The sequence below is a fragment of the Lytechinus variegatus genome, chromosome 10 (assembly GCF_018143015.1).
Source record: "Lytechinus variegatus isolate NC3 chromosome 10, Lvar_3.0, whole genome shotgun sequence".
Taxonomy (NCBI): domain Eukaryota; kingdom Metazoa; phylum Echinodermata; class Echinoidea; order Temnopleuroida; family Toxopneustidae; genus Lytechinus; species Lytechinus variegatus.
In genome coordinates, this window is record NC_054749.1 from 11,757,573 (window position 1) to 11,781,539 (window position 23,967).

Consider the following 23,967-nt stretch of genomic DNA (forward strand, 5'->3'; position numbering starts at 1 on the left):
GGGGGGGCGGTCGCCCCCCCCCCAAACGTCCCCAAAAAGAAAAAAAAGAAGGGAAAAAAGGAGAGGAGAAAAGGAAAAGGGAAGGAAGGAAAGGGAAGAAAGGTAGCTTTGTGTTTTTTCTATTTATTCTTTATTTTTTTCTCAAAAGAGAAACTCCTTCACTCTTCTTGCTTTAAATTCATATATGAATTTTGCTTCCGCGCTGCGCGCGGTCAAATGACAATATTGAAGTTCTCCATTGTTCCCCCACCTTTTCTCTAACCCTGTTTTTCCACCTCAGCTATGTGCTTCTTGCCAGTTAAAGTTAAAATTGTATACATTAGGGCATGAATTTGAGTAAGGTTAGGCCGAAGAAAATGTATGAAGTTATCTTTTTTTTTTCAATTGATCGCGCAACTTCTGGTCTGGTCGGCTCCGAGTGGGTAAAATCTTTATATCAGTTTCTGCCGTCACCTCCATAAAGTCAGCTTCTCCCGCTTTTCAGCTCATTACTATAAACAACCATAATTTGGGGGCAAACAGGTTCCTAATTTAAAAAGAGGAAGGTATGGAATTCGTGTCGTATTAAATAAAAAAGTACAATATTTTTTTATCAAACTGTATTAAACTTCATGTCATTTCCCTGTATACATTCATCTCCTGTCCTGTTTTGCGCCCTCAGTTTGAAATTTTGAATGACACTTAAGTTTCTTTATATTCAAAATGAAGCGCTTCAGGATAAGTCAAAAAAATTAATCATCCTTTATTATATAGATAGATAATTTCAATAAATCACAGAAGTTTCAACTTTATGCGCACTATTTTCCTTGTAATGAAGTTCAATAATCTTAGAAAATCAATTGAATTAGAGACGATTGGGTATTAGAGATATCTACATTTGATGAAACGTCCGCCCTTTGAAATTTCAGAGTTTCATTGCTCATCGCGGGGAGGAATATCTTCCTCTACCAATCTTCTCCTCTGTTTTGCGAGTTAAAAATATGCACTGATGCTAAATATTGTTTGTAATCAAATCTGATCTTTCCAAAGAAAGTTTCAATATATCTTTGAGAATACCCTTTTCTCGGGACCCTTTTTATGGCAAGAAAAATTGATAAATCACTTTAGCTTCCGCGCTTCGCGCAGAGTTATTATCATTTTAATTTCCTCCATTGTACACCTCTTTTGTGCGTTTACAATCACTTTTGAAAACAAGGTTCAAAATCGCAATATAGTCAACCGAATTGGAGGTACTAGAGACAAGAGAAACGGCTCCTTTTCATTTTAATTTATGAAACACTAAAAGCTTCGCGCGGGAGGGGGAAACTCCCCCTCCCTGCACCCACCCCCTAGGGAGCGCGCTTTGCGCGCTCTGTAAGTGTTGGCACGCTTCGCGTGCATTTACCGCCCCCTCCAAAATGAAATCCTGGCTACGCGGTTGGCCATATCATGAGTGCTACGATCCGAAGGACATGTAGCATCGACTATGATACCAACAAACTATTGACAAAAAGGTTATGTTTTCAACGCAAAAACGAGAACATTTCTGCTCGCTCGCGGGTCATGACCGCACTGTTACATACCCATCCCCACTTAAATGTTATTGTCTTATTTGCAGCGCTGAAAAAAAAGGAAAAAAAAAAAATCATCACCTTCCCCCCCCGCTCATCACTTTTTAGAGACTGGGCGGGAGATTTTAAAAAAAAATCAGCTCGCCGGAAAACCCCCCCTTTCAAAAATCCTGCGTACGCGCCTGGTTGTAACTTTGCCATTATGGCAACTACCATGGTAACCTTGATTTTGATTGACTGCTGTGCCCAGTTGCCATGATAGTTGCCATAATGGCAAAGTTACAACAGTTGTAACTCTTTATGAAATGGGCCTTTGGTTTTTTATTTTATATTATGCCTAGTTTCATTCTTGTTCTGAAGACAAGGGGGGGGTTTCATCAACATTTTTGTCTAACAAGTTGCCAGATCTGACAACTTTTCTGGATTTTGATTGGCTGAGAAGCACTGTTACTATGGTAACTGTCGGATAAAATGGGAGTTGTCGGATAAAACGTCTGACAAGTCCTTTCATGAAACGCTCCCCAGATAGCCTGACTGTAATCTACCGATGGACATCACATATCTCTTACCTCTCTCAAGCATGTTGTGACGATCTTAAACGCTTGAACGAACGGGATGATTGTAGGTTTCAGATGCCTTTCACCCGGTGGTGGTGAACTGCATACCGGTGGAGACGTCTTCCCCGCTAATTCAGTTTCTAATCTGTGAAACCGAAAGAAGAAGTACCAAATACATCTCTATCTAAAGGCAAGGTACTACTGAGATTCTCAGTAACCTTTGGAGTTTACTTTGGGGAGAACAGACTGTTTATAAAACTGACTAGGTTTTTTTTGCAAAACATACAATGCAACAACCATGACATTCACATACATATTTCAAGATGTGTTAATTTGAAGTAAAATCCTGAACGTTCTTTAGGGTTATTGTATTTACAAAGTTGATATGGATAAAAACATCCCCCAAATCAATCAAATTCATGCAGATTTCTGTAACGGAAATATAATTCTTTTACATTTCTGCTGGGGACAAAATTAGTACGGTGATCGGAACAAAATTGATATAGTGTTTCCGGTCAATTTTACATCTTTACTCTTTAAAGCACTAAATAATGATTTTCAGGACTTCACTTTTAAGAGTCACATTATCAAGATATGACTGTATTTATTGTATGTATCATGTGATAATGAGTTTATAATTATTGTGTAATTATAATTGTGTATTAATTATAAGACTGTTCATATGTGTTATATGAAATGTTATTATTGCAAATGTATAACATTCTGTTATGTATTTGATTATTTCTATATGTATCATCTATGTTATTGTAGGTTCTATAATGTAGTAGTAAACATTCCAATGTTATGAATGAAATTCATAAGAAGGAAATATAAAGCTTCCGGTGGAAGGTTTTCCCAGTAATTATGACGATGGTCAAACGTCATACAGGTACCACTTGTGAGTCAGGTTTTCTTAGCATTTATCCCTGAATAGGAAGCCTCATGACCATAAAAGGAGAAAGGCCCAACATCAATGGGGTAAAACGTAAACATTTACCCGTGTCAGACACTTTCCAAGAAGAATCAGAGTTCTGGTTCTGACCATTTCCGGTGGTAGAGAGTAAATAGCTCTTAACCAATCAAATGCAAGGGACAGAATGAGTGACCCAGCATCAGCCAATGATATTTAGAGGGGCGTATACTTCAGAAAACTTTCCAAGAATATCAGAGTTCCAAACTCTTGACCATTAGGTCTATGGGATAAAATTATTATAAATTTAGCTAAAATTTGATTCTAAATCAGAAGCTGCTGTAATTCAACAGAGATACTACTTGTTAGAGATACTGCATAAAAGTATTACAGGTTTTCAACAGAATACTATATTCAGCTCTCGGTGAATACAACAAGGTGTTGTTAAGGACAACCTGATAGTCCGGGTCTTGGGATTCCACATTGGCAAAATTGGAATCGTTATAAATCAGTAACACCAACGAGAAGTTGTGAGTACACATTATTTTAATATTATAGCATTGTTAAAGTTATGCATTGTTATTGTATAATGTAAAGGATATAATATCATTCTGAGTTTTACTGTACAGAATATTGTTGTGATACCTTTCCATGTTACTACATGCATATTACATACCTATGTTTAATTATTATGTAAAGAATATTGTGTTAGCATCATTTACAATGTTGATTAATAATTATCATCATCTACTATAAGAAAGTGATGGATGTGAGGAAACATACTTTTGGAAAAGAATATATTCTAAATAAGATGTTTAACCTGTCAAGAAGATTTAACTTGATATATCTATAAATGTTTGGGGTTTTGAATAAATCACTAGAAATGGGTTATATTTATATATAATTTGACAAGGTGTTTAGATTTATGATCTGTAACTGGAGTTAAAGAGACGGGGACAGAATCATTGGTCTAGGTCTATATCCAGGAGACAGGAGCTGACGTCAGACAGATTGTCATCATCAGGGAACTCAAGTGTGAAACCAAGAATCAAAGAAGAAGAAGAAGAATAAGCTAAGCATCGTCATTATCATTGAATTGTAGAAATTGTTAATATTTCATATGTTTATACTTCGCTCATAATCTGTAACCCTTGTTAGAATAGTTTGTTGTACTAAAGGTTTTTCATAAACCTAATTACTGGTGTGAATTGGTATTCTGTTTAACAAGTTTATAAGAGTCTGTGGGGTGGAATAACACTGCAGTTAAAACGATCCCATCACAAGGTGGATCAAGTTCAAATTGAAAGTAGACCCTGTGACACACATACACTGGTAACGACTGAGATGTTACAGCTAAGTTTTTTAAAAGTCAATTCAATGCTAACTAACAATTTCAAATTAACAAGGAAAAAACATTTAAAGGGATGGTCTGGGCTGAAAGTATTTATAGTTTAATAGATAGAGTAGAATTCAATGAGCAAAATGCCAAAAATTTCATCAAAATCGGATAACAAATAACAAAGTTATTGAATTTGAAAATCTAGAAATATTTTGTGAAAACAGTGTTACAAATATTCATTAGTTGGGCTGACGCTGTCACATCCCCACTTGTTTTTTTGTATTTTATCATATATATTATACAAGGTTTATTCAAATTTTTCTCCAAGAACTAGAAAAATTGGATTGACAACTGATTTAGTGCATTAGATATTTATTGCTGCAACTTATTTCATTATAAGGGAGACATATTATTCACACAGGTATGAAATAATGAAAAATTATGATTTTATGTAAAAACATAAGAAAACAGAAAGTGGAGATGTGACATCATCAGCCCACCTAATGAATATTCATGACAAATATTTTCACGAAATATTGCTAAACTTTAAACTTCAATAACTTTATTATTTGTTATCCGATTTTGATGAAATTTTACGGCATTTTGCTCAGTGAATTCTACTTTATGTATTAAGATATAAATATTTTCAGCCTGGACCATCCCTTTAACCCTATCTAAGCCGGGGTATTTTGGGAGTTCATATGGCCAGGGGGGGGGGGCCTCCGAGGCCCCCCCAAGATCTCTGCCGTCAACCGCGCGTTCGCGCCGAAAATTGGCACGCGGGTTGCCTTGGACATAATCTACAAGATTGTATAGTAATTTATTTCATGCAAATAGCTGTTAAGTGATTATGCTAATTTACGCGAAATTAGTATACAAAATCACACTTTCCTCTAACTCCCTAAATAAAGATCCAAATGTACTAATAATTGGTATAGAAACTCTTTGTGGTGTTCTTTGCAAGTGTACATGAAAACAAGTGGAATGCCTCTGGCCGTCTCACCTGCATCACGCGGTTCAATATAGCAGCAGTGCTGACTTTGAATACTACTCTAACTCGCACAAGATGTTCAGTGATACATGGTTACTCTTATGTCCACTTTTTATGAACTAGACCAATAAACTTACAGAGATATGATGGTTATTCAACAAAAACCCCAACATGGCCAAAGTTCATTGACCTTACATGACCTTTGACCTTGATCATGTGACCTGAAACTCGCACAGGATGTTCAGTGATACTTGATTACTCTAATGTCCTAGTTTAATGAACTAGACCAATAAACTTTCAAAGTTATGATGGTAATTCAACAGATACCCCCGATTCGGCCAAAGTTCATTGACCCTAAATGACCTTTGACCTTAATCATGAGACCTGAAACTTGCACAAAATGTTCAGTGATGCTTGATTACTATTATGTTTAAGTTTCATGAATCAGATCCATAAACTTTCAAAGTTATGATGGGAATTCAACAGATATCCCCAATTCGGCCAAAGTTCATTGACCCTAAATGACCTTTGACCTTGGTCATGTGACGTGAAACTCATGCAGGATGTTTAATGATACTTGATTAACCTTATGTCCAAGTTTCATGAACTAGGTCCATATATTTTCTAAGTTATGATGACATTTCAAAAACTTAACCTCAGGTTAAGATTTCGATGTTGATTCCTCCAACATGGTCTAAGTTCATTGACCCTAAATGACCTTTGACCTTGGTCATGTGACATGAAACTCTTAGAGGATGTTCAGTAATACTTGATTAACCTTATGGCCAAGTTTTATTAACTAGGTCCATATACTTTCTAAGTTATGACGTCATTTCAAAAACTTAACCTCAGGTTAAGATTTGATGTTGACGCCGCCGTCGGAAAAGCGGCGCCTATAGTCTCACTCTGCTTCGCAGGTGAGACAAAAATTGCGATATCAAATCATTTTCTTATGTATTGTATTGTTTTTTGCAATTTCTTATGTATTTCTGTGTTTTTTTACCTTTTGTTTTTCATTGTTTTTTCAAGAAATTTGTTGGGGACTATTCTGTGATCATAAAAGCATAAAATAAATACATTAAGACCAGCAAAAAAAAAATAAAAAAATAATCATACATTTATGAATTTTGGTTGAAAACACAATTTGCATTGACTTTGTACACAAAATCACGTTTTTGAGCAATTTTGGTCTGACATGCATTTACGCAATGTTGCGTATTTTCAGAACCGCGTACCTGGGTGACGCAAAATTGGTCTCAAAGGAAGCACAAGACTTGAAAGTAAAAAGTCAGCGAGCAGCGCGGTAAAAAAATTTCGCACGGCGAAAATATCGCACGATTTGTTGAGGGGAGGGGAGAGCCCCCCCGGCCTAGATAGGGTTAAAGCAAGAAAATAGTGAAAATTTTTGTTCAATCTCACCGTGAATCACATAGAATATGAGGGCTGTATTTGTAGATTCCATTCTCTCCTGGAAAGCCCAGTCTACACATGCTATCTGCTCTTAGCTGAAGCAAGAACTCAAACACCTGTAAACATGGGTTTAAAAAGAAATGAATGAATAAATATATAGATATGCAAACAAATAAAATACATTAGAAAAAGTGATTAGTACCCCGATAGCTTCATAATGGCTATAGCTGATGAACATAATACAATGGCAATGCCATTACTGGGGCAACGCAGCTCCTGAAAAATCTGAAATATGTGTCTTCCACATCTTCATTCCCAGACTAATGTGCATGCTATCCACATAATAATAATAATAGTCAGTTCTTGTATAGTGCATAACACATTATGAATAACATCTCAATGAGCTTCCAAAGGACTTGACTATTATTACCCTGGCTATAGCTCAAGCAGCTTTTACGTGCTCGGCATTTCAAGGAATAAATTCCTGCCAGGTACCCATTCACCTCACCTGGGTTGAGTGCAGCACAATGTGGATTAATTTCTTGCTGAAGGAAACTATGCAATGGATGGGATTTGAATCCACGACCCTCTGTTTCAAAGTCCAGAGACTAATCCACTGGGCCACAACGCTCCACTGGCACATGAGCACTCATCAGAAACTGAAGAAGAAATTTGCTCCAAAGATCTTTTTCTGATTTAGTCATTGTCATAATATGCCATTACCATGACAATGAAATAACTTGCACATGAGAAATTTGTATCTTGCACATTTTCCCTCCAAGACGAAAGTCTGAGCTGATTCATAGGTCAATTGAGCCAAAATTGTTTGACGATTGACTAACCTCCAGAAATATACACTGATAATTCTGTTATATCCCCTCCATATACATGTACTGTAATAAAAGAATGACTAAAACAATAGAAAGATAAATGAATGAATTTCATATGACTAAAAAAATACATAAAATACAAATATGATTACTAAAATACATAGAAGTATAATAAATTGATTTTAAAAAGAGCAAAACAATATTAGTAATGACAGCCTAAGGTCAGGTTTCTTAGCTTATCAAGAAACAAAATTCCCTGATTTTTCACTGATGAAGTTTAAAAATTCCCTGATAATCATTTACACCCATTCCCAGTTTCGCATGTTTTCTACGTTGTTGCAGTGAATTACATGTATTTTCAGTATAAAAACAATAATGTAAAACTAATGTAGTACTGCCATAACCAGTCATTCAATGGATGTTGTTTTGATATAAAACAAAATATAACAGAATCTGACTGACTACCATGCTTTTGACTTTTGGGCTGATTTTCCCTCATTTGAGGCATTTTTGCTGAATTGATGTATTTTTTATCAAATTCCCTGACTTTTCAATGACTAGAAGTAAAATAACTTTCCCTGATGGGCTGATAACCCTGAAGCTTTATATTACTGGGCACCAAAGAGAGATAAAAAATAATACCTTGGCTCTGATGTTGCTTGCCATGTCAGAGTTGTATTTGTTTTCATATTGCTGCTTCATGTGGTTGCCTAGCAACTCGAATGCAAAAACAGCATGGGAGGAGGGAACACGATACATCTTGATCTGAGGGATAAGGAAAAAATACACGGTAGAGCAAAAGAAGTGATTGAAATATTTGCATAGAACTGTTTTATTATGATAAGTTTTATTCCCTTTTCTTAAAGGACAAGTCCACCCCAACAAAAACTTAATTTGAATAAAAAGAGAAAAATTCAACAAGCATAATACTGAAAATTTCATCAAAATCGGATGTAAAATAAGAAAGTTATGGCATTTCAAAGTTTCGCTTATTTTTAACACAATAGTTGTATGAACGAGCCAGTTACATCCAAATGAGAGAGTCGATGATGTCACTCACTCACTATTTCTTTTGTTTTTTATTGTTTGAAATATGAAATATATTGATTTTCTCATCATTGTCATGTGAAGTGAGGTTTCATTCCTCCCTGAACACGTGGAATTCCATTATTTTAACAATTTGTGCTTCAGGCAAGGTCCTAATTGTCAAATTCGTAAAAATTGAAATATTGTATAATTCAAACAATAAAAAACAAAAGAAACAGTGAGTGAGTGACATCATCGACTCTCTCATTTTGATGTAACTGGCTCGTTCATATAACTATTTTGTTAAAAATAAGCGAAACCTTGAAATGTCATATCTTTCTTATTTTACATCCGATTTTGATGAAATTTTCAGCATTGTGCTTGTCTGATTTTTCTGTATTGATTCAAATCAATATTTTTCTGAGGTGAACTTGACCTTTAAATAAAGGGGTAATCTGGGATAAAAATATTTGTATCTAAATAAATAAAGTAAATTCATAGAGCAAAATGCTGATTATTTCATCAAAATCAGATATCAATTAACAAAGTTAATGAATTTTAAAGTTTATCAATATTTTGTTGAAATAGCTTTATGCATGCCATCATGAATATTCATTAGGTGGGCTGATGATGTCACTTTCCCTTTTCTGCTATTACATGAGATCATAATTGTTTCATTTTCATACATGTGTAAATAATGTGTCTCCTTTATAATGAAAAAAATTTGCAGCAATGAATATCTAATGCACTAAATCAGTTGACAATCCAATTTTTTATGTTCTTGGTAGAAAAAAATTGGAATAAACCTAATTTCATACAATAAAATACAAAAGAACAAGTGGGGATATGACATCATCAATTTGCTCATTAAATATTCATGATGACATGCCAGGAACTGTTTCACAAGAATAATGAAAATATTTAAAATGCCATAACTTTGTTATTCCTTGTCCGATTTTGATCAAATTTTCAGTGTTTCGTTTGTCTGATTTTAATCTATGTGTTTAAATCATATTATTTTCAGCCCGGACCATCCCTTAAAAGGTTTTTAAAAGTACATTTCTGTTATTCATGAATATTTATATTGTAATACCACTAAGGTACACTTTTAACATCATTCAATATCAGTGCCATTCACTGTCTACAATCATTATTTTCACTTTTCATATCATTTCATTTTCCATAGCCTTCTCCTTATCATACTGATTATAATCATCAATGCTAACATCATCATCATCATCATAAGATCATACCATCATCATGATCATGATCATCTCATATATATCATATCACATCATATCATCATCATCATCATATCATCATCATCATCATCATCATCATATGCCATTATCATCATATCATCTCATCATCATCAGATCATATCATGATCATGATGATCATGATCATTATCATCTGATATATCATATCAAATCAAATCATATCATATCATCATCATCATCATATGCCATTATCATCATATCATCTCATCATCATCAGATCATATCATCATCATCATCATGATGGTCATATCATATCATATCATCATCATCATCATCATCATCATCCATTGCCACCACCACCAATTCTACGTTTACCAACATCACATTACCATCAGCCTCATCTCACACGTACTTGCTCACTCATCCAGGAAGACCGATAAAACCTACCTTAAAAAGCTCAAGCAGACCTGTGACGGCCGTCATCACATCCACCAAGTCTCTTTCCTCTTCTGAATGGGGTGTGTGATGCGAGGTATGATGAGACTCTGCCGATGCTGCTCCCCCTGCATGTGATCTCACATGCATGGTCTTCATCACAACCTGGAAGCAGCGAATAAAGAATGGGTGAATTCAAAATGCATAATGATTGGCTCAAGCTCAAAGATTTCAACACCAATAAAATACTTAATGTGAATCTTCATCTTGAAGTCTAAAATGTTTCATTTCTCAATTTATTAAACATATCAACACTGAGCTACAAACAAATACATAAACAACCAACCAACAAACCAACTTAACCAAATTTACAAAATATGGTACAAATTTTAAATTGAAACCTCAACACACAAAAATAAACATAAGGGAGACATATTGTTCACACAAGTATGAAATACTGACAGAAATATGATTTTATGTAATAACATTAGAAAACGGAAAGTGGAGATGTGACATCATCAGCCCATCTAATGAATATTCATGAGGACCATTTTCACAAAATATTGCTAAACTTTAAACTTCAACAATAACTTCATTATATGCTATCCGATTTTGATGAAATTTTTCGGCATTTTGCTCAGTTAATTCTACTCTATGTATTAAGATATAAATATTTTCAGCCTGGACCATCCCTTTAAAAAAAGTCTTGTAATGTTCGTTTTGATGGTTTGTCACGTTTGTAACTTTGTATATCAATATTGATTTTGTATAATTTTAATTTAAAAAAAAGGGAATTCAATCAATGAACAAAACAAATGTTCACATGATAGCATGTACATAGTTAAAAGAAAGCAAACCAGTGGTCCAAAAATAGACATACTGACCTTCTCTATGACGTCCAGTATGTCCAGACAAAAAGGACTTTGACAGACCTTGGCTGAGTCCATCAGCAGCTTGACCGCACAGTTTCTGACCACCGGGTCCCGGTCATCACAGATGGACTTGAGCTGTGGGAGAGCTACCATTTTAATCAGGTCATCCTGAGAAAAATGAGAAAAGAGATGGACAGTTTTAAGAGTCATAATAACAACAGTATATTTACCCAGGATAGCCACTTCAGTTCCGAAAACTGTTCTCTCAGCGGGCACTGCTATTATTATTACCCGGCTAAGCTAGGCTACCTATTCAGGTCCACATAGCTTTTTGAGGATCACTTCCTGCCGGTACCCATTTACCTCACCTGGGTCGAGTGCAGCACACTGTTAATTCCTTGCTGGAGGAAATTACGCCATGGCTGGGATTTGAAGCCACGAACCTCTGTTTCAAAGTCCGGAGATTAATCCACTGGGCCACAAGATCCACAATAATGACAATAATGGTGGTTTATCAAGCACTTAAGTCTGTTTAGTATGACACTCCCGGTACTACTGTACACGCACACACGTTTATGGTGGGAATCGAAGACGTGCTTTGCAAATAAAGTGTTTAATTAAATAACCAAGGAATGGAGCCTAGGAAACCGCTTCGTGGTTGAAATCAGAGGAGTGGGTGAAAGCGTGCATCATGGTCCATCGCTGTAGCTTTGTTTGTGTTCACTCACATGTAATTAGTACACATTGCGGCATTCATATTCTTTCTCAACTGAATATTATTGCATCATTGATGGTGGAACGTGCGTTGAAGTTGTAATTGGATTTTTTTGTATTTGTACACCTATTCACTTGCGAATATTTTTGCTTTGTCATACAATGGCTGTTTACTTCGTCTTCACGACGTAACATGGACAAAAAATTATTCATTACTTGTGTAGCTAAAGAAATTTTTTCATCCAGCTGTTGCGAGGGGTTGCGTTCCAGGCAAAAGTTCCAGGATGACCGAAAGCAAGAAAAGCGCAGGATAAAAAAATATATCTACCTCATACAGACTTCCGCTGGAGTGAAGTGTAGAGGATAAGACATTGAGCGCAGCCTCCCTGATGACCGTACGACTCTCGGACCTGAAGTAGCGATCAAGGAGCTTCAGAAGGTTTGGGATCCAATTCTCTTTGGTGGGATGGATGGCCAGGGCTCTGTAGCTTATTAGACACAGAACAGAACTATCCTGTAGAGGAGGCAGAGGAAGGAATGCATTGGAGAGCTAAATATATCTAAATTATATATCTTAATTATCATGATTGTTCAAATATCAAGTATTGGTTATTTACTTCATTCCTATTATGCTAGTGGTTGCAATAGTCTCTTAAACACTGTGTGATCAGAGCCCTGTTGTACAAAGAGTTACAATTGATATGATCAATCATAACTCTATGGAAAACCATCAGTGTCATAATTTTTTCTACAAATTTTTTTTTACAATGTCCTGTTTAAGCAAAGAGAAGCACAGTGAATTTTCAAGAAAACAATGAATGCATGAATATACATCACAGCTAGAAAATATTAACAAACATGCATAATCGATATTGACGTTGCTGGCCGTCCATAGTTGCGATTGATCGGATCAATCGTAACTCTTTCTACAACAGGGCCCAGATGCAACATGATTTTTTAATTAATGGCATTTTGCATTGAATATGAAAGTTCAACCAAGTAGAATTCATTTTATTTAAAGATTGGCATAATGTTAGGAATCATAAAATCGTAATTTAGCTTTGCAGCAAGCCCTGTGGCCAGAGTAAAGTCAAAATCAGCTTCAAGTCACGGCCAATATATATATCACCTTTATTCGCCAAATAATATACATGTTACATATATGTGGCACTTCTATAAAAAAAGAGAGAAAAAAATGTACACAATAAATCACAATTAATACAATATAGGGAGAGAAGATACATTAAATTGAAGCTAAGAAATACATAGGAATTCAATCAACTGACCCACTTCTTCCCTTGTTAACATGTTGCAGATACTTTCTTGATCTCTTACTGCTATAAGTTCTTTCAAAACATTCACATCCAGTTCTTTATAAGCTGGGACATCACAGTCCTTACTCTTATTACATTCACTGAGAAAATATTGCACCTCATTTAAATTATCACAAAAAGTTGAAAAAGGGTTCCTTTTGGCACATTTCAAAACCATTCTTATGAACCCTGAACAATTATGTTATTAAACTTTTGAAATCTATATCTTAAAGCATTCTCAAGAGGTTGACAATCAGACAGTAAAGCTACCAGATCACGATGAGTCATATTATTAATTCTCTAAATTTTTCTCAGAGCCTTCCTCCAACAGGTACATATGTTCAATACAGCTTTACTTCTTAATTGCCACAAGCATGCTCCATAGAAACTACAACAATATTGTTTGATGCCGTCATTATGATTTTGGAATTGAATTTGCTGCTATTCCTACAGGGAGGCTCCAACTCCGTCCCTCGGATAGGACGTTAAATGGAGGCCCCATGTAGAGGAGAGTCACCACCTTTGCACGTTAAGAACCCATTGCACTATTCGTATAAGAGTAGGGGGAAACCCTGGTGTAGTGGTCCACCTGCATTCCCCCCCCATCAGTTATATCGGGAGGAGAGACCTGCGGGTCACAGTGATTCAGTTCGCTTTTCGCCTCCCAGGCACAGGTGACGCCAAATAAAAATAATAACTAGACAGAAATGTCAATTTCTACCACTGTTTTGAACTCTGATCCCTGATATTTTATTGGTTGGATTGATCATTTAAAATGTTACATGTATTACAATTTCTTTGAAATTTGGATCGCAACGTATCGCATAGTGTGCGCTGGGCTTTACTTATATGTATCACTATATAAGATACATACTTATATACATCACTATATAAGATACATACTTATATACATCACTATATAAGATGCCCCATACAGATCTGGGGCCTGTTTAATGAAGCTGTCTGCAATGACTTTTCGTACAACTGATTACCCTATTCAACGTAAATAAAATAAAAGAAGTACGGCAAATGAATAGTACTTCAAGGCCCCAAACTGGCAGCCCCCCCCCATAAAAACTTCCTACAATTATGTTTGAATTACATGGAAGTAGGGAAACTGAAGAGCACTTACAGGCCTCAACCGTGCAAACTCTTCCACGATGGCAAAGAGTTGTTGCTGCGATCCATTAAAGATGTTCCTCTCGTAAAGTTTCTCCACCATCGTCAGAAGATCGTGGAGCTGGGTAGGTAGGTATTCATGATTCACCGCGTATTCCTAAAAAAAAAAAAAAAACCCAAAAGACAGACATGAATACTGCAAGTCAGAACCAGGGAGCCTGATGGAATATGGAAGCAAACATAATTATAAGTCAAATGGAAATAATGAAATTGGTAAAGTAGTTGGCAATTCCCTCAAACAATTAAAGCCATGACAATTTAGAAATAATTACAACTTCTTATAAGAGAAAGGAAACAGACACACACCAGCACAAGAAGGTTTCAATTATGGAATCGCCCTGTACATTCTTTCGTGACTTCTCTGAATCTTGTTGAAAAAATATTCAATTCAATTCAATTCAATTTATCTAGTAGGTAAAAAAAATCACATGAGTAGATATATACATTGTAAAATGCGAGGATCAAACACCCTAGGAAAGCCAGAGGCTTGAAAAGCAGGGGGATCCATGACAAATAGATTACAGTGATACAAATACAGCAAATAAATTATAGTAGGAATAAAATACACAGGAAATAGCAATTGAAATAATACATGAAACAAGTTACAATATTTACAATACATGAAAACAAGACAAAACAAAATACATGTATATCATATGACTGTTTGTTTAATTTTGGTTCAATTTAAAGGAATCACTTGTAAGTGTCAAGAAGATGCTGTTTAATTTTAGCCTTAAATGAGGTAACGGTGGTCATTCTTTTAAGTGGTGGGTTAAGACTGTTCCAAAATTGAGCCCCTTTGTGTTTAATAGAGTTCGTCTGTCGTAGTTTTAAGCAGGAATATAGCACAAATATATTGTTTCTCTGTCTTGTATAAACACTATGTTTTTTATATACTCATTTTTTTTATATGCTCATCAAGATAGCACACATATTTACCAACTTTTATATTTGAAAAAACAATTCTGTATCTTTTTGATGACATCACAAAGGACAATGGTCAAACATGTTTATATCTTGCATTTCATTTGGCTGAGCTACAGTTATCTCAGTGCTCATGAAATGTATATTCTGGCAAGGTAATCATTCCATTTGCCTGTGATTGTAATTATATTCTATTGCTTTGATATGACATTAATTCTGTTAACATATCGCAAGCAAGACACGGCAATGGATAAGATAAAATCAGTGACACAAATTACCTCAATATTCCTGAAGAGCTTTTCTATGATTCCTAAGATGATGTCCCAAGTGATTGCTTGGATGTCCATGCCATTCTTTTTGACCAATCTCTGAAGGGACAGGGTCACTTCATATGCTACCAAGACATGCTTACATGTCAGGGCCTGGAAGGGATGGAAGGAGACGAACGCAGAGGTAAGAGGGATAGTGGAAGCGCCGTGGTGTAGCGGTTCCGACTCTTGCCTTGTAATCAGAAGGTCGCTTGTTCGAATCCCACTACGGACTAGCGTCCTTTGGCAAGGCGTCAATCCACAATTTGCCACTCTCCACTCAGGAGTTAAATGGTTACCAGGTAGGATACGAAAGCCCATGTAGTATGCCTAGCAATTGGGTCCTGGAACTCTCGTTGGAGTGCTCCTAAGGGGGTGGAGAAGTGGCATACATTGTATGCGGGCATGCAAGGATCTGATGACCAGGGTAATAATAATCTGTAAAGCGCTTAGAGACGTCGTTCCGATCTGTTAAGCGCTGTATAAATGCGGAATATCATTTTCATTATTATAGTGGGAATTGAGGGAGAGTGAGAAATGAAGAAAGAACAGGAGAGAGGTAACAGAGGATGGAAGGGAAGAAGAGAAAAGGAGAGACAGAGGGAGTGATGACAACCTTCTTATAATGACAACTTGTCAGTCCTAACAACTTTCGTGAAATGGCCCCCCTAGGTCCGTTTCATGAAAGGTATCATAACTGACCGCTTGTGATTACCTGACGATTACCATGGCAAAAGTCAATAACCAGTGCTTTTCTGCAAACTGATATAGAACATTTAACTGGAATAGTCAGTGAACTGCGCCCTGGTCACAGAGTAAGCAGGAATAAGAAATATAGAAATTTCAAAGTCAGATCAATATACGAGGCCCATAGCACAAATTTCTGTGATTAATTGTGCAGTTGATCTGTATGCCTGATTACACACAATAATAATAATGATAGCTGGATTCATTACGATCTTATAACCTGAGGGTTATAACCCTCAACCCTCAGGTTATAAGCTCAGTGCTACAAGGAATAAATCCTGCTGGGTACCCATTCACTTCACCTGGGTCGAGTGCACCGCAGTGTGAATAAATTTCTTGCTGAAGGAAAACATGCCATGGCTAAGATTCGAACCCATGACCCTTTGTTTGAAAGGCAAGAGTCAGAACCACTAGACCATGACGTGCCTACGTTAATAATAAATGCAATCAAGGGCTAAATCCGGCCCTGCGATCAAGAATCAAGCCATTCAAGGCCCCGTAACTCGGGAAAAAGCTTGTCTATAACCATAAAGTGCATTATTGCTGCCATCTTTAAAAAGAGAGCTCTTAACCTGCTCTTATCGCTTCATTCATTTATCAATTATCTTAACTTAATGCCACTGTTTTCTTACCCTCTCAAATGATGGTAGGACTGAAGTGAAGTTGATGTGACGTAGAGACGGTACCTTCATTGAGCCCCAGCGTGCCATACCAACAAAGAACACTGCTCCCCGAAGCAGAACCACATCACTGATGTTATGACTGCAAAAGATTCAGAATTATACGAAATATAATTAATGGCTAATCTTTAAAATCTATGTTATCTATGTTAAAGTGTGTTTAAAATCCTATTCATGATTTCATCTTATTCTTGTTCTTATTCTGACAAGGTAATAATATCAGAGTCCTTTGGAAGCTCTTAAAGGCCAAGTCCACCCCAGAAACTTTTTGTTTGAATTGATATAGAAAAATCAAACAAACATAACGCTGCAAAATTTCATCGAAATCAGATGCAAAATAAGGAAGTTATGACATATTTAAGTTTCGCTATTTTTTCACAAAACAGTTCAATGCACAACTCAGCGATTTGTAAATGAGAAAGTCGATGATGTCCATTACTCACTATTTCTTGTTTTTTATTGTTTGAATAATACAATATTTTAATTTTTACAGATTTGACAATAAGGACCAACTTAACTTAACCATAAACTATTAAAATAATGGTAATTCCACATGTTCAGTGAGAAATAAAACTTTGTTTCACTTGACAAGGAGGAGAAAATGAGAATATTTCATATAATAAAATACAAAAGAAATAGTGAGTGGGTGACGTCATCTTTCTGCCAATTTGCATACCGACCAGGATGTGCATATAACTATTTTGTGAAATTAAGCGAAACTTAAAAATGTCAACTTTCTTATTTTACATCAGATTTTGATGAAATTTTCAGTGTTTTGCTTGTTGGATTTTTCTCCTTTTTTTCAAATCAATTTTTTGTTGGGGTGGACTTGTCCTTTAAGGACATTATAGCATATTGTGATAAACGCTATACAAGAACTGTTTATTATTATTATTTTTGTTAAATATTGATGTGGAAGAGGTTCATCGTGGTGAAGGATTGAGTAGAAGAAATAACCAGTTGTCTCACGATGTATCAAATGTAGTCGGAAAGCGACGTTTTGCCTGCAAGCTGCTAGACTTCGTCAGGCAATTGTAAAATATTGTTGGATGATTGCATGTATACATGCACCAAATTATGAATCTGCAAAACTTCAATATCTTCACGCAAATTTTTAATGAAATTTAACCCAATTTTCCAGAAAACTAAGTGGGTTTGTCTCACCTATCCTCCATTATACAGCACATAGTATAGATGGCACTGTGCCCTAGATGGGTGCCTAGAAGATTACGCATTAACTGAAAGAAAAAAAACATACGCCACATTTGTCTAATGAAATTCCATAATTTATTGTTCGAAATAGACAAGAAATGAAATAATCCGAAAAATTGCTTTGCCCAATTGATCGTGGGCCCGGCACTGTGCAGCGCCAGATTGACGAGGCTCTATCCCTTTCATCGTTGAACGCCTTACAGGGTAGCAGCAACTCCCATCTTTTAACGTTTTTTGGTCTTGACGTGGCCGGGGTTTGAACCCCTGACCTCCTGGTTGTGAGATGGACGCTCTACCAACTGAGCCAACACACCGGTCTAATACAAACATGGAAAGAACAAACCTACCATGTAAGAAATAACATACATCAATAAGTGGCTCTTCATTCTTAACATGGTAAATTGCCACTAGAAAATTTAATAAAAGAACTAAAGTTGTTAAATGATGCACCAAAACTCATACAACTGCTTTCTTGAACATACAGAACATTATAGAATTTCATAACATATTCAGATCCAATCGCATTAGAAGTATTATGTACATGTATACAAGCATAAATGTTTGTAGAAGATGACCAGTATTCCGGTACTTGAGGCCGAGGCCTTAGTCTCAGAGGTCTTAAGTTCTCGGTCTAGGGGCCTTGGACTCAGTGTAGGTCCTTGGATGAGGTCAGAATGAGGCACACACAAGGCCCAACAAGTATTTCAGAAATAAAGAGGGAGCAACAAGTTGGTAGATACATGTATAACTATTTTTTACAGGAAATCATTTGCAATATAGTGATCGTCAATCATATGGCCTTGTCCATGGAGGTCTTTGGTCTTGGCCCATGGCCTTCGACTCAGGGTAACGAGGCCAGCAAAAGACCAAGGAATATTTCAGAAATAAGAAGGTAATGATAAGTTAGAATAACTATTTTTTTGAGCTATCATTAGCACTACTGTGATCAAGCCTATCAATTGTTTTTAGGAAAATTATGTGGCCTGGGCAATGTCCTTGCCATCTAGTCCGTATTCTTGACTTTGGTCTCAAAGTTCCAAGGTAGGACCTTGGCCTCAAAGACATTCTGGCTTCAGCATTGCCCTTGGCATTATGGTGTAGCTCACAAGAATGCAAGTAACCCACCTTCCAACTAGACTGGCAGAATCGCTTGACACTGACGGTCCTACAGAGGGCAGTGATAAAGTGATATAAAGACTCGCTGGGCAGGCAGCTATAGCAGATAACAGCATCCAAGACGTGAAGTGCTTGTTCTATATCTTTCTCTTTCTCTGTCCTACTACAGATGGAACATGTATGCCTGAAAGAAAGTAGAGGAACATTCATCATCAGTCACAATCATCATCATACTACAATGCATACATGTAGTCTTCACCATCACCACCATCATCATCATCATCACCATCATCGCCTTCATCACACTATAGTAAACAAATATATCAGGCTTAGAGAAAGTATAGTGGAATTATTTATCCACGGTTGGTCTGGCAAGTACTATTTTTCCCGAGGGGCGAAGCCCCGAGCGAAATGTAGTTGTTTTGCCAGTCCAACTGAGGATTAATAATTCCCACTATGCTTTTGAATGAAACGCCTGATATATTATTTTGTTTTATATCCTACTTTTGATAATTTATAACCAAAATCTATGTGCTGAGCTTGCAAAGTCCGGTTACTTGAGTTGAATTACCTACTATTCTCTGAGCCATCGCGCTCAGCGGAACGCAAATTAGCGCCTGCACCGACTCATCACTGGACTTGCCCGGGGAGAGAGAGCGCGCTGGACAATACGCCCGAGAGTTTAGCTAGATATCTAGATTTGTGAAATAATGACGTCAGACCTCGATATATCCAAAAATATATCGAGGTCTGACGTCACGCAATATCATAGTTGAAATATATTCGGTCACAGAATGCTATTTGAACCAATCACTATACAGGAATCAATCTATGTACTAGGAAATAATCATCATCCTCATTCATTTAAATATCCAATGAGAACTTGATGATATTTTTGTGCAATGATGGCACTTCCTACCATCTTCCATTCTCAACTACATTGTAAGAGTTACTTTAATTCCATCAACAAGTTTATTGCGTATAAGATCCCCCCAAATTATTCAATATAAGGTTGCAAGAGAACGTTGTCTGTAAATAGCTAAAAATAGTAATTTGGTCTTCAAGAAGTAGATACTAAAAAAAATAATCTTATCTAAGAGAGCGATTCTTTTTCTTCATTTTAACAAAATTTGAAGTAGTGAAATTAGACAAAATAATTAGAAGACTTTGGTGAAAAGATTTTCCTCACACTGATAGGAAGTTTCACAGAGATTGCACTGTGAACTCCAAACTTTGTTTACTCCTTATTTTCAAAGCTCTCTCTGAATTTCTGCCACATTGAAGTAAGTACTTGTGTGGGGGTATTGTTGATCAATTATGATTTATTGTTGGTTTGGAGTGTCAGGACACAAATATGAAGACCTACAAACGAAAACGACAAATGAAAACTTACTGAACTAAACCAGCAATTATATGATCATCAAGGTAGCATGAATTATATTTGATGACATTCACCAAGACTTGAAGAAACTCAGCAGTTCTGCAGAAAAACAAATAAATTAGGTTATCAAAATTAATAAAACATAACTTTAAGACAAGCAAAATAAAACAAGTAAAAAAAAAGTTAATGGTGATATGACGCACACATGGGCATTTAAAATATGTGACAAGCGCAAAGCTCTTGTGCCTCCATTGTCTCTAACATCAAGAATTTAGAAATATGCATTGTTTAAAAAATGAGTTAGCATAATGAATTTGTAGTGGAAAGTTTGTTAAAATGCTTTCAAATTTTCTAGGATTGCACAAACAAAAAGTCACCTCTGCCTTCGGTATGACATCATATTGGTATCTAGTTATTTGCGTTTAAAGGAAAAGTCCATCCAAACAAAAACTTAATTTGAATAAAATGAGGAAAATTCAACAAGCATAACACTGAAAATTTCATCAAAATCTGATGTAAGATAAGAAAGTTATGATATTTTAAAGTTTCACTTCATTTCACACAACAGTTATATGCACATCTCGGTCAGTATGCAAATGAGGGAACTGATGACATCACTCACTCACTATGTCTTTTGTATTTTATTATATGTAATATGAAATATTTTGATTTTCTCGTCATTGTCATGTGAAATAAAGTTTCATTCCTCCCTGAACACGTGGAATTCCATTATTTGAACATTTTGTGCTTCAGGCAAGGAGGTCCTAATCATCAAATTCGTAAAAACTGAAATATTGTATAATTCAAACAATAAAAAACAAAAGAAATAGTGAGTGAGTGACATCATCGACTCTCTCATTTGGATGTAACTGGCTCGTTCATATAACTATTTTGTTAAAAATAAGCGAAAATTTGAAATGTCTTAACTTTATTTTACATCCGATTTTGATGAAATTTTCAGCATTGTGCTTGTCTGATTTTTCTCTATTGATTCAAATCAACATTTTTCTGAGGTGGACTTGACCTTTAAGTAATGCACAGCAAAACGCTTGCCATGGCCTTTTCTTTGTAAAAAATACATATTTTACATGGTATCTCATTCTTTAGGTGGTATGGGAATAGTGATGCACCAAAAAAATATAAGATTTCTGTTCTTGCACATTTGTGTGTGATTGTATCATTGTATAGAACATATTGTGTAGACTGTGAAACTTGAAATATTTTAATAAAATGTCATACGATGATTGCATGGCAGGTTTTTCAATGGATTATGAGACTCCTTTTGATAAGTTAAATGCCAATAAAACTACCACTATTTGTCATGACCTGTAACCCCACAAGTCTCAATAGACTGTGGAGCATTCAAATAAGGAAAAATTTGACATTCTATTTCTGAAAAAGGATAGGCAATTCAAATGATTAAAATATTCAAATATGATTCACGGTGTAATTCAGATATTGAAATAATATATTTGATGCATAGGGTCTACAATAATAAGTATTATACTTTGTGCATTCTAGAGTTTGCAGAATTAAATCAAAGGGTATTGGTTAATTCCAGGAATAAATGAAAGTGGGGGAAAGAATGGTAATTTGCAACATCGTACATGACCACAACAAAGCATAATGCATTAGATATTAAAGAGAGAAATAATTTTCAGGGGCCATGGAATGGTTTTGAATTGGGGGGGGGCTGATCATGCAAAAAATTACAATCGGAAGGTAAATTTTACGTTTTTTAGCACGGTTTAAAAAAAAGTGCCCCCCCTCCATTCCGTGGCCCCTGGTTTGGTGTAATACTCCAGGGGGGCGTTTCATGAAAGGACTTGTCAGACGTTTTATCCGACAAGTCGCATTTTATCCGACAGTTACCATAGTAACAGTACCTCTCAGCCAATCAACATCAGAGAAAGATGTCAGATCTGACAACTTGTCGGATGAAAATGTTGATGAAACACACTCCTGGATAGTACTCAAACCCTAAACCTTGAAGTGAGAACTAAACTGTCTCAACTCCACAATGACTAGAAGAGGAGTTCATACTCACTTTCCATAGCTGATGACATCTGGCATCCACAACACAAGAAAAGGTCCCATATCCTCCTCAAAATCTAACAGATTCTTGCCATTATCACTTAGAGCTCGCAGCATATCCAATCTAAAGATGAACAATGATTGAAGGAAAATGCAGGTTTGCCAGATTAATGTTAAAGTTGGATTGTAGTCAAATATTTCTAATTTTGCTAAAAAAGATTGTAAGGAAATGGAAGTACTGTTGAATAAACATCAAAACGAGATTGTTGTGGAACGTTGTGGCCCAGTGGATTAGTCTTCGGACTTTGAAACAGAGGGTCGTGGGTTCGAATCCCTGGGTTTGAATTTCCTTCAGCAAGAAATTCATCCACATTGTGCTGCACTCGACCCAGGTGAGGTGAATGGGTACCCGGTAGGAAGAAATTCCTCGAATGCTCGAGCACCAGATCAAGGTAGCCGTGCTAAAGCCGGGGTAATAATAGCAGGGCCAGCTGGGAGAACAGTTTTTGGAACAGAAGTGGCTACCCTGGGTAAATATGCCGCTATTATTATTATTGTCAATAATTTTCAATATTCTTATGATTTGCAAGTTTTAATAAAGAAAGACTGAATGAAAATGCTGACAGATGATCATGAACATTAGATCATTGTCAATGAATTTGAGCTTTATCTTCTCAGTGGACTCGTGTTCAAGAAAAATAGAGTAGTCTTTCTAGTAATTCTGTGCAACAGTGTTTATTCTCTTCAAAGAGCATTTGCTTTTTCATTTTCAATTGTGAAAGAGTACCTTTCTCACTCACCTCTGAGGTAGATCTTCAAAGATGTTGTGACTTTTGACCACTTGAAAGAAATGATATCTCATTTGACCAAGGAACTCAGACTGGATGAGAAAAAACACACAACACATAGAGAAAATAATATCATTTTGTATCACTCCTCTTATCCTTTACTTCCCTTTTTAAAAGAAAAAAAATCCTCTTCAGTTGGCGCAACAACCATGATACCAAAATCAGAGTTGTATCTTTCACAAAAGGAATTTCAAGAATGTCTTATCATCGCTAATCTTCACATTCATCATAGAAAATACAATGGGAAATGCTAGAAAGCTGCTGAGGATAAATGATAGCATATTTATCATGAGATTCAAAGGCAGTAGGCATCTTTCACACAATGAATATAATCTATGAAGAAAAAAATGCTTCCCAGATTTCGACATCAC

The 23,967-nt window shown here is 36.0% G+C and overlaps 1 protein-coding gene across 1 annotated transcript in view; it reads right to left on the bottom strand.

Annotated features, from left to right (window-relative positions):
- Positions 1-23,967, bottom strand: part of LOC121423311 (tuberin-like) — a 73,451-nt gene that overhangs the window by 43,896 nt on the left and 5,588 nt on the right. Inside the window, 14 exon segments of the mRNA XM_041618657.1 lie at positions 2,120-2,252; positions 6,767-6,873; positions 8,230-8,352; positions 10,281-10,433; positions 11,153-11,308; positions 12,183-12,368; positions 14,300-14,443; positions 15,549-15,692; positions 16,958-17,087; positions 18,170-18,243; positions 19,343-19,517; positions 20,727-20,813; positions 22,762-22,872; positions 23,549-23,628. Of these exon segments, the coding sequence (XP_041474591.1) occupies positions 2,120-2,252; positions 6,767-6,873; positions 8,230-8,352; positions 10,281-10,433; positions 11,153-11,308; positions 12,183-12,368; positions 14,300-14,443; positions 15,549-15,692; positions 16,958-17,087; positions 18,170-18,243; positions 19,343-19,517; positions 20,727-20,813; positions 22,762-22,872; positions 23,549-23,628 (1,803 nt within the window).